The 11422-nt window shown below is 49.9% G+C and overlaps 2 protein-coding genes across 4 annotated transcripts; one reads left to right on the top strand and one right to left on the bottom strand.

Annotated features, from left to right (window-relative positions):
* Nucleotides 1–805: 805 nt before the first annotated feature.
* spata2 (spermatogenesis associated 2) lies at nucleotides 806–5560 on the bottom strand. Of its 3 annotated transcripts, none has more exons than XM_027024515.3 (3): nucleotides 5421–5560; nucleotides 3248–4009; nucleotides 806–2843 (listed from the first exon to the last, which is right to left on the bottom strand). In XM_027024515.3, exons 2-3 carry the CDS (start codon nucleotides 3572–3574, stop codon nucleotides 1554–1556), a joined length of 1617 nt encoding a protein of 538 aa, XP_026880316.3. In that variant the 5' UTR covers nucleotides 3575–4009; nucleotides 5421–5560; the 3' UTR covers nucleotides 806–1553. The 3 variants fall into 3 exon arrangements, with proteins under 3 accessions (XP_026880316.3, XP_026880315.3, XP_035378270.2); XM_027024514.3 differs by having other exon boundaries at nucleotides 5328–5443; XM_035522377.2 differs by lacking the exon at nucleotides 5421–5560 and adding an exon at nucleotides 5121–5144.
* rnf114 (ring finger protein 114) lies at nucleotides 5517–9786 on the top strand. Its single transcript, XM_027024518.3, has 6 exons — nucleotides 5517–6122; nucleotides 6464–6614; nucleotides 7289–7395; nucleotides 7512–7626; nucleotides 7968–8075; nucleotides 9089–9786. The coding sequence occupies exons 1-6, from the start codon at nucleotides 6004–6006 to the stop codon at nucleotides 9152–9154; spliced, it is 666 nt and encodes a 221-aa protein (XP_026880319.1). The 5' UTR covers nucleotides 5517–6003; the 3' UTR covers nucleotides 9155–9786.
* The last annotated feature ends 1636 nt before the right edge of the window (nucleotides 9787–11422 follow it).

Here is an 11422-nt window from a genome sequence, read left to right as displayed (position 1 = left end):
GAAATATAAACGACTCCCTTAAACCCTTCAGTAGCTCCCAGCCCCAGCTATTTATCTTACAGCCTTTTATGAGTGGTATCCTAGGTATCAGCATTCATCCCTGTATTCTACAGTATTCTACTTCATTGGTATGTTTGATTCTAACCTACTGTATTGTACTTGGATATATTCTGAGTAAATGACAAAGCACTTTTGTAAGTCGCTCTGGATAAGAGCGTCTGCTAAATGCCGTAAATGTAAACGGTATTGTGCTAGAAAAGAAAAGAAAACCTAAACTGGGGAAACGCATAAAGAAGCCCTGAAGTAAGCTACACCCCATCACATTAGACTAATCTACCACACCCTCAGAAACACGCCCTCACAGTCTGAGTCAGGCTTCCGCACACTGACACAGGCTGGGTCTGAAACTGAGACACACCCAGAGTTCACCCTGGTCAGCAGCACCCCCAGCTGCACGTGCGATGTACTGAAACAAGGAAGCTCCACATCGTCAAGGCGACTGAAGAAGTGAAACGGTGTAATGTTTGATCTGTGCGCTTTTCTGAGCACTCGCACCCTGATCTCACTGACTGGAGACAGAACGAAACACACGGGAGGTTGTTCTGAAGCATTTAAGACATGTCCTGTGATCTAATGTTAACGTGCCAGCAGCAAACAGAAGAATTCAGAGAATTAACTAACTGCTGCCCCTCAGCCGTGAGACTTCACGTGTGCCGATAACTAAACTGCGGGATCATAAGGACCCGTCCAGTTTGAGGACTCTAGTTGAGCTGGACATAATCAACACAATCAGGGCATCACCACGTCTTCCCCAGACTGTTTATTTCACCTGAAACAGCAGCAGTTTGGACAGCCTAACGTCTCACAGCGAGACATCCAACACAGCAGTTCACAAGCAGGGCTTCTGTCTTCACTGGAGCCGCTGCCAAAACCCCAAACCCTCCACACACACCTATACACTTATGCTTCAAAATATAGAATATCCACTTCCAGTGTTGGTTTTTCTCGCGTAGTTCAGTTGTTGTTCAAGCTCAAGAATATTTGTCTCTGTTATGTGATTTCCTGGGGGGTTCTCTGCTACGCTGCAGTCCTCCACGGGTCAGGGTCGGGGTCAGCCCTAACCCTAACCTGTGTTCTCCTCGGGGTTGCATATGTCACAAGTCTTTTTTAGTCTTCATCTTGTTCTTCTCTCCGTCACACGGAGGCAGATCACAGGAGGGGAGAAATACAAGATCACATGACTCGACAGCAGAGAGAAGAAAGGAAGGAAAAGGGAAAATTTTTTAAAAGCAAAAAAAAAAAACCCCCAAAAACAACAGTGTACAGTCTGAATTTCTACATCAAAATGGACCAGATGGAAAAAACGCTTCTCAGCTCAGTGAGGAAGAGTGCAGTGAAAAATATAAGAATGAGGGAGAGGAGAGAGAGAGAGAGAGAGAGGGAGAGAAAAGAGAGAGAAAGGAAGAGAGGAAAAAGACAACAAGAGTGAAAGTATATCAGGGAGAGATAGAGGAGAGTGAGAGAGAGTGTGAGCTGGTGGGTGTGTGCGGCGTCTATCGATACACCAAGTGTGAGATGGTGCTAGACTTGTAGTTGAGCTGATGGTTGGCCACAAAGCTGTGGGGGAGGTTCTTGCGTGTGCACATGTCTCCAGCGTACAGGCTCATGCACGAGTCGCACGACACCTTGGAGCAGTTCACGCAGGTGTGTGAGGCTCCAGGCTTGTTACAGAAGCCACAGCGAGAGCTGGCAGACCCGGCCGGACCGGCGGGTGCCCCACTCACGGCGCTCAGGGCCAGGGGCTTGCTGGGAAACAGCTTGGTGCTGATGACAGGCTTGTCCAGCAGCGGGGAGTGGGCGTGGGCGTGGGCGTGGGCGTGGCTCAGCGGGTGCGGGTGGGTGTGCGAGTGGGCACTTGAGTAAACTGACAGCTTCTCCTTCATGGGCACATAGCCATCCAGGGGGCGGGAGCTTTTGGGGTAGTCCTGGAACCCGCAGCATGGCGTGGGGTCCACGGTGTGGCAGGACGGGCACAGGATCATGTCACAGCCAGGGCAGGACGTGAGCGCGGGACAGCTGAGCCCGCAGCCCTGGCACTTGGGCCCGTGAGCCTTCAGTGCCCAGCCGTCCCGCGCCTCCCGGCTGGGTGGTCTGGAGGTCGTCTGGCGGCCGCCTAGCCCCCGCTCCGTGTACAGGTCGATCTCGTCCAGGCAGGGCAGGTGGTAGGGGTAGGGCTCAGATGGGGGCGACTGCACAGGGTAGAACTCCAGCGCGGAGTTGTGGGCGGTGGCCGGCGGGTGCAGTGATGTGGTGGGACGGATGATCTCATCCTTTAGGTCCTCCTCTGTGTCCACGAACAGAGGCTCCCTGCGCAGGCTGAGCGAGGCCTTCAGCACAGGCTTGCTGGCGGGGTGCCAGTGTCCCGCGCTGTCCGTCACGTCCACCGACCGCGACGGGCGTCCGCTCCGACGCAGAACGGCACGGTCGGCGTCTGCGGCACGGACCGTCAGCTGTGCCACTTCTCCCGTGAGGCCGTCGCGTCTGCGCAGGGCATCCGCACAGCCCACGGCGTCTTCCCGTGTTGTCCGCCTCAGCTCCACGGCGTCCAGCTCGGAGGCGGCGCCCCGGGACAGAGACACCACCTCTGCCAGGAGGCGACACTCGGCCTGGGCCAGCAGCAGCTCGAAGGCCAGCTGACGCAGGTGGGAGGCCGCGGCCGGGTGCTCGCGGACCAGGTAGTGCGGCTCCTGGTCACGGGAGTAGCCCATGGAGCGCAGCACGGCCCGCAGATCACAGTCGCACAGCACAGACTGCAGCTGGTACACGTAGGGCCCTGTGAACGTCTGTGGAGAGCAGAACGGGTCAGAGAGCGGCCCACACACGCACAGCCCACACACACACACACACACACTGCTTAAATCCACACCACACATGTTCCCACCTTTTATTTTTTTCCCCTTAAATTTCTTTTCTTTTCAGGTTTGTGTGACACTGGTCACATTATACATGTGTACAATGTTGGTCACGACTACAGTTTTAATGATTTCAACCTTTTCTTGTAAATTCTTATAAAACTAAATCTTGGTTTTAAATAGTAACTTTAAATAGTGATACTACACAAAACGCACAGGCCATCAAAGCCATCCTCCTGGGAATACTCACTGTAGTGTTTTAACTATACAGGCGCACACACACACACACACACACACACACACACACATGCCGTGGAAGGTCCAAGCTGACGCACCTTAATGCAGCGAAACTCCTTCTTCCAGGGAAAGAGTAGCAGGTTGGTACAGATGAGCTCCAGCGTGGCGAAGGCTGTCTCCAGCGTCTGCAGACTCGCGCCCCTCACGCTGCCCAGCGAATTCTCCACCATGTCGTAGAAACGGATCATTCGGAACCGGTGCCCCGGCTCGGGCTGGTAGACGCCCAGCAGAGCCGTCGCCGTGGAGACTAGGGCCTCCTCGCACGCGCCACTCTGACTCGCCTCGGCTCCAGCTCCGCCCTCCAGCCGCTCGTCCAGGGACGACACGTACCTGCGGAACAGGTCCTCTCGCAGTTTGGTGCCCATCGGTGGCCGTGGGATGCTTACGTTACAACTTTCTGTGTCATCACCCACCCAGCACCTCCGTCAGGTACCTCCGCCCGACATTCCTGGGCCACGGACAGCCAGCGAGGGGACGAGGGGATCAGTGCGCCACCACCATCCTCCAAACACAAGATTGGGCAGAGGGGAAGAAGAGCTGAGGGGAGATGTGGAAACCAGGGCCTGGCTGGGGGACTGCCTCGCTAACGCAGGAGGTCGGCTCGCCTGGGGGGCATGTCTGCCCTGGTGGGGATCTCTGGGTGCCTCATTAAGGTAATGGGGGGTGGAGGTTGGAGTTCAGCGGGAAATAACGACTCCTTCACCTTCTGAGGCTCTCAGCCTAAGCCACAGCTGCAGAGAGGTCAAGGTCAGCGTTTGCAGAGATGTGTGCGTGCAGACCAGCGTGTCCAACGCTCCCAGCTGAAACGACAGAGAGACACAAATCCCGCTGAATAATAAAGCTCGAGCTTGTTCAACCTGCGGCCGCAACACCAGCTAATGGCGCGCGCCGAAAAACCAGGAGAGCAAAGCAGGCGATTTAGAACGTATTTCCGTCGGACGTAAAACTGTCCGACAGCAGACAGCCGCTGATTCACGGAAAACCACCGTGAAGCATCCGCGGTAACCACGGCGCACGCCCACGCCACTGCTGACTTAGCCGCACTAGCCAGTTTGCTACGGTGGACTCCAGGCGAGTGTAACCGTACATCGCTACTCGTGCAGCAGTTTACAGAGCGGAGCAGAAGCTACAGCACACGGACGACGGACGACGGCATTACAGCACCTCCTTCAATTAGCAGAGAATCTGACAAACCAGGTCACTAGCTGCGGTGGCCAATGTTCTCTCACACGGCCCTGAAATGGCCGAGAATAGCGACACGTAACCGGCCTGCGCGGAAACATGGAGCTCGGAGCCCTGACGGAAGCACACCACGGCAGCATGAGAAGGGCGAAGAACATCACGAATAAAATCAGATTATACGTCAGGAAATACATATCAAACTACTCCATTAAGGAATGACTACGCGTCCCCATGTTAGCTGACGGCCGGCAGCGCGTCCTACAGTACTGTCACATATGCGCAGCGCTGGTAAAGCCTGGATTATTAAAACTGCATGTACAGGATAAACATGTCCTGGATTATGAAACCTGCTGGGCGGGGTAAACATGTCCTGTATTATGAAACCTGCATGTGCAGGGTAAACATGTCCTGTATTATGAAACCTGCGTGTGCGGGGTAAACATGTCCTGGATTATGAAACCTGCATGTGCAGGGTAACCATGTCCTGGATTATGAAGCCTGCATGTGCAGGGTAAACATGTCCTGGATTATGAAACCTGCATGTGCATCGTAAACATGTCCTGTACTATTAAACCTAATCTGCATGCACAGGGTAAACATGTCCTGGATTATTAAACGTAATCTCCATATGCAGGATAAACATGTCCTGGATTATTAAACCTGCATGTGCAGGGGAAAGAAACATGCCCTGGATTATTAAACCTGCATGTGCAGGGGAAAGAAACATACCCTGGATTATTAAACCTGCATGTGCAGGGTAAACATGTCCTGTGTATTCATCGCCCATGCTGCCATATTTCATTCCTGCCTGTTAGCCTGTTAGCCTGTTAGCTAAAGCGGATCGGCGGGCCTCGCGAGGCAGAACAGCGACGCGCGCTCTCCTAACCATCATCTGACCCGTCCGACTGCTAGTGTCCGGACTGTCGCTGGACTCACACTAAAGGCAGCGCGGCTTCAACGCTCCTTAATCCGCCACACGTCTGTTCTCCGCCGCGCGGACTCGGTTTTATTCGGAAGACGCCACCTTACCTTCGCGCGACGCTGGAAATCCCCATCAGACGTCTGCGCATGCGCGTGTGCTCGACCTGCACGTGCAGAACTGGCGTCTCGCGCGCGCGCGCGCGCTCTGAGAACGCGGCGAGCGCGCGCGCCGACAACCACAACATCAGAACAGGAAGAGACGCGCCAGCGCGCTCGTCTGCTAGCTCGCTAACTCCACACCATTAACATTTTGTTACAATAGTGTGTTTACTACAGTAGGCCACTAGCATTTTAACGCAGTGTGTTTCTTATAGTACACGTTTCCTCCTCAGAACCCGTCGAGATGTGTCTGTAAAGTGAGGATTTCAGCTCGCCTTCTTCCGTTTATCCAGTTTGTGTCAGTAATGTCAGTCGCCTCAGCTCGGTTTGCTGCCGCGTGTCCAAACGTCTGGATGTAACGCGCGTTTGTGTGGAAGTTGAGCTTTTTGTCTAACGTTCGCTCGCTCGCTCGGAAAGTCGCCGCGAGTAGTGACCGACCACGACACGACACGCTTCTCCTCCGCAGGGCCGCGCTACGGGTCACGTGCGTAACGGGAAGCGCGGGCGCACCTGGAGAGACCGCAGGACGGCGATGTCGCTGCCCGCGAGCGCTGGCGCCGGTGGCGGCGCGGACAGGGACGCGATGGAGCTCGTCTGTCCGGTGTGTCTGGAGATCTTCGACTGTCCCCTGACCACACAGTGCGGACACACGTGAGTCTCCGGCCTGCCCGAGGCAGGAAGGTTAGGGGTTAGGGGTTAGACTGCACTGCAGTCCGCTAAGTTACTGTCCACAAAAAGACGTTTGTTGTGGACTTCAAGGAAAACTGTGTTATTTACTTTCAGTTTTATTTTCGTGTGAAACAGTAGCTAAAGTTGCCATTTTAGAACACAGCATGCCGGGAGTTACAGTTCTTTTTTCTTTCTCTTTCTTTTTTCTTTCTTTAACATAGTCTAGAAACATCCCTTAAATATGACATTTTGAAGCTAATTTATTAAGGTTTTCGGGTTGTTAACACTTCTAACTATCCTTGGTGTTGGTCTCTTCCGAGCAGTTTCTGTCAGAGCTGCCTGCAGGAGTGTTTGCGGCCTCAGAAGCCAGTGTGTGCCGTCTGCAGAAGTGCCTTGCTGCAGTGGACCAGAGCCTTCGAACTGGAGACATTAATCCACAGCTCAAGCCGTCCATGCAAGGGCTGTGGAGAGGCGGTATGTGTGGGCTCTGGACAGGAGGTCTGTCTGGGCTGTTCTCCTTCAGCGTAAATTTAGCTTCTGCAGGTAGACCAAACTTCTCCAAGGGAGGCTCAGAAGTCTATAAGTTAATATAACAGCCTCCGTCATTTACACCCAACTCCCTTAGCACTCCCTGTGATTGAATATACTGAAGTGTACTGTGTAGACTGAAGGTGTTTTTTTTTCCCCCATGAGAAGCCCCTTGAAGATCAGCAGAAATTGCTCAGAGGTGCATTACTCAAACAAACCCTCAATTTCATGCAGCTCATTTCATAAAAAAAATATTGATTTGAAGACAGGAAGTCTGCTCCACAGTACAAGCCCTTCCTAGAGCGCACACGTGCAGATACTGTGTGTTTTAAGATACTGTAAGGCACATCACACCAACATTTAGCAGTATAATCGCAGTGTAGTATTTTCTGAGTTTGGCGTGCAGTCCAGACGGCGCATCTGTAAATGAGAGGAAAGTTTTCGTTCATTCACGTCTCACTGCCCCGCCCTGCCCACATCTCACTGTCCCACCCCTGGTAACGTAGACTCATCACTGTTAACATTATTAACATGTTTATTATCAACATGTAACAGATTACTGAAATCTAAATAACTCTTGTCGTATTTGGTCTTTAATGGTGACACTGTTCTTCTGCTAGGTCATGTTGTCCAAAATGCGCGAGCACATTGCTCGCTGCTCTAAGTACCAGGACTACGTCCAGGATGGGCTCCGAAGCATGTCCAAGCCCCAGCTGGACGTGATCAGGTGAGGCTCTTCACTCTGGGGAAAAGACGTCCATTGGGTCCACACAGCGCCTTGCACTATTGTTTTGCCCTGCGTCAGACGTGCTCTGACTGTGTGTTGTTCCTTCCCTTGTGCAGGTCAGTGCCCAACCGGCACACATTCCCCTGCCCCTACTGCAGTGAGCAGAACTTTGACCAGGACGGTCTGGTGGAGCACTGTAACTCCCAGCATGCTCAGGACCCACGCCCAGTGGTAAGTGCTTGCTGTTAAAATGCACAAAATAATCTCTGAAATTATTGTTGGAGGTTCACACACAACGTATACGTGGGTAAATGACTGCCTTTTTGTAGATGTCTGTTGAGTGACTCAGTCTTGACGGATTAGAATTAGACTGTATTGCCATCATGATGGTGGTCTCACGCCAGCCAAGGGACAGCTGGATGAAATTACCCCGTAGCTAACCCCGTAGCTATCTCGTACGTAACTCTGTGGCTAACCCCTCTGAAGTGACCTGGGACTCGAGGGCTTCTCTTCCTTGTGTTGGCTCTGCTAGGGAAGGTGTTTGTGGTTTGAGCTTCTCTATGTTTCTGCAGGTGTGTCCTGTCTGTGCCTCCATGCCCTGGGGCGATCCCAACTACAGGAGCGCCAACTTCTTTCAGCACCTCCGGATGAGACACTCTTTCTCCTATGACACGTTTGTGGTAAGTGTGTACCAGGCTGTGACCTGCTGGAGCTGGAAAATTCATCCTTGTACCACAATATGTGCCATTAGCACCACTGCACCACCTGTGGCAGGTGGCCCTCACACACGGACACCCTCTGGTCCCTACTGCTTGCTCGTGCAGTGGCGCTTGTCCTGCTTGCTGTGTTATCTCTCTGTTTTCATTCCTCAAGCAGACACAACTGGATATTCCAGCTGCATTTTTGTAGCAGACGTGATTGTGAATAACCAGGTTAGACTTCCTGGTCCTGCAGGCAGTGCTGTGGTGATGGCATCCAGAAGTGAATAAAAATTCCTGTCAAAATACTGATGGCACAAAGACTACAGCAGTGTTTTGTGTGAAGTTGAGTGAATTCACAGGGTTAGCAGATCACGTTACTGTGACAAGGATTATACATGTGTCTAAAAGTAAAAGAATGCCGTGATCTGATAACACCCCGTGTACCTGCCACGTTATCAGACCTCCAAGTGGTCTACGTTAGGTACACTCCTCACATGCAGTTATCAGGGCTGTGTGTGTGTGTGTGTGTGTGTGTGTGTGTGTGTGTGTGTGTGTGTGGGAGTGGGACAAACAGGCCCATCTCAAACAGGGAGCACATTTATTTTAAATATGACCTCTTAGGGGTGTGAGGTCCTGTGTCTTCTTTCTTATTTACATGTTAAAGTAATATGTTGGAAATATTGTAAGTAACACAAATAGTGGCTGAAGTTCTTGAGTTATTATTTTTACATCTAAGCATTTAGCTGACTCTTTTATCAAAGTGACTTACAGTTCTGACTGAACACAACTTGCATAATTGAGGGTTAAGGGTTTTGTTCAGGGACCTGGCAGTGGTGGGACTTGAAGTGGCAACCTTCTGATTACTAGTCCAGTACCTTAACCAGGTCAGACATGTAACTCCTGAAGTCTCAGGTCTCTCCTGGATCTGGGGAATGTGGTGTTTAGCTTCACTAATGTCTAATCTAATCTCTTCTCTTTCTGTGTGTCCTAAGGACTACTCTGCCGATGAGCAGGCTATGATCCAGGAGGCCATCCAGCGCTCTCTGGTGGATAACTGAAGAAGTGAAGAGTCTCGTGGGACAGGAAGGGATGTCCTCAAAGCCTAAACTAATGTCCAAAAATGTCAGCGTGTCAAACAGACTGTAGAGTTCAGGGTTACTCCACTCCATTAGAAGTTCTTTGCCTTTCATATATTTAACCAAAGCAGTGTGCGTGAAATATAAAATAACAAATTAAACCTGTAATAGTGGAGAATAAATACTCTGATTGTAGTTTTGAGAAGCGAGTCATCTGCGTTGTGTCTGTAAATGCCTTACGTTGATAAAGTCATGATCCGCTCAGCTCTGCTGTCCTGTTTGACTTCCTGCTCTACTGACCTAAACTGCTATGTGTGGGGTTTTTTGGTCTGGGGCGTATTCCCATGTGCCTGAGCGTCCATGCGCTCACACAGTGAAGGGTCACTGTGCTGATCCCACACCCCCAGTGTGTGCGTGCGCTATGTGTCTGATGTCGGTTTGGTCAGACCACGTGTCTGATGTTGGTTCTCAGTCCATTTGCACACTCATTAGTCTGTTTTTATCTGAAAAGTGATCTAGATTTGATCTGATAGTGTGATACATGGTTTTGTTTATATTTTTATTTGTTTAGTATCTGTAATGTATGAAAATAAAGCTTCTTCACTGGAAACACATGACAGGTTCATTAAAAATAGTAATTAATATGAATTTATTGAGTAGTTCTCGAGGTCTGTATGGTTTTGATTTGAGCAGTAGGGGGCATTAATGTTCTGTCTGTTTTGTTTTAGATACAGATGTTTGCTCCTAATAGAACCAGTAATTTCCTCACTATTGTGTTAAGATGTGACCCTAATGCAGACCCTAATGTCTCTTCCTGTGTGGTGGTTTAGTGGTTCAGTAAGACAGAAGTGTCCTCGCACTTGGAGGAGGAGGTGCTTATGAATGAGAAGACAACGATAGAGAAACTATCCGTCAGCCGAGGACACCTCTGTGAGCTGTGTAATTACTGAAACACTCGCCCTGACTTGGTCCACCGGTTACCGTGGCTACCCACCCCTAGCAACCCACATAGGAACCTCAACTCCCATGTTCAGGGTTTTCTATGAACGGTATTAGTTTATGTATACTGTGTAACATCGTAGACACAATATTTAAAGTGTTTTTATGCTGATGGAGAAAGTGTGTGTGTATATGATATCTGTAGAACTGTGTGTGTGTATATATATATATATCTGTGTGTATATATAATATAAAATAGTTGATATATGTATGTGTTGAACAGGACTTGTCTAACACATCTGGAGCTTTGAGTAGGTTTATCTTCTCATTTCCCACTTCATCCTTTAAAAAAAAAAAACTTTTCTGCTCAGTAGAGATCAATCAGTCTCTCTCTCTCTGTGTCATTCTCTCTTGAGCCTGCCGGAGCTGACAGAGGACAGTGTTAAATCCTGATAAATTAAAACTCTTTAATTATTTAAACACTGGACCCCTGAAAGCAGTCTGAGTGATTTATGCCACCATATGAGTGTGTGTGTATGAGCATGTAAATTTGTGTGTGAGTGTGCATGTATGTGTGTGTGTGTTCATCCGTTCATACTCGAGAAACTTCATACATGGGGTACAGTTGTTTTACACACTAGAATATAAATATTAGTAAATAAATAAATAAGCGCTCGAGTGCAGCTAGTCGACATGCTCACTGCTGTCAGTCACTAAGCCCCTCCCTTCCAGTGTCTCACTGCTGTCTGTCACTAAGCCCCTCCCCTCCAGCATCTCACTGCTGTCTGTCACTAAGCCCCTCCCCTATAGACACTAGTTAAATATGAAGTTTGTTTTCAAGTAAAAAACTTTGTAACTATCTGGCAGATATTGTTAAAACATTAATTAATAACGTTCTACAATTTTGACTTCTGAGAAGTGTGTCTCAATATCAGAAATCCATCTGCCCTTAGTCGAACCTTTAAAGAACAGAACATTTTTTGTTTAATTGGTAATTTCCATTCACCTGAAAACATCTGATGAAATATTCTTGATATAGCCAATAGCCAATGGGGGGCTTTGTTTCCTGTTTCCATGGGGACAGTAGCTGCCTCCTGCCTTCCGTCTCCTTCCTGCTCATTGTGGGTAATTATCTCTGTGTTCTTCATCAGACCTCTTCATCACCGAGTCCTCTTTCCTGATCTTCTGAGCTGCTCCTGGCTGCTTGTTCGGCTGGTGGAGGGAAGCCGAGTGCTCCTGGCCAGACAGGAAGTAGCACCGCCCTGCACGACCTCCACTTCCTTTTCTTCCTCTTTTTATCAGCGCCAGTAG

This window comes from Electrophorus electricus, chromosome 24 (genome assembly GCF_041902795.1).
Source record: "Electrophorus electricus isolate QZ-2024a chromosome 24, ASM4190279v1, whole genome shotgun sequence".
NCBI lineage: Eukaryota > Metazoa > Chordata > Actinopteri > Gymnotiformes > Gymnotidae > Electrophorus > Electrophorus electricus.
Note: the sequence above shows the minus strand (reverse complement) of the source record. Positions and strands in the feature narration are given on the sequence as shown.

Excerpts from the sequence above, each read along its gene's own strand:
- spata2 (XM_027024515.3), bottom strand. The coding sequence starts at position 3,574 with ATGGGCACCAAACTGCGAGAGGACCTGTTCCGCAGGTACGTGTCGTCC. Across the intron at positions 2,844-3,247 it reads AGGAGTTTCGCTGCATTAAG|ACGTTCACAGGGCCCTACGT; the intron begins GTGCGTCAGCTT and ends TGCTCTCCACAG.
- rnf114 (XM_027024518.3), top strand. The coding sequence starts at position 6,004 with ATGTCGCTGCCCGCGAGCGCTGGCGCCGGTGGCGGCGCGGACAGGGAC. Across the intron at positions 7,627-7,967 it reads CTCAGGACCCACGCCCAGTG|GTGTGTCCTGTCTGTGCCTC; the intron begins GTAAGTGCTTGC and ends ATGTTTCTGCAG. Across the intron at positions 8,076-9,088 it reads TCTCCTATGACACGTTTGTG|GACTACTCTGCCGATGAGCA; the intron begins GTAAGTGTGTAC and ends GTGTGTCCTAAG.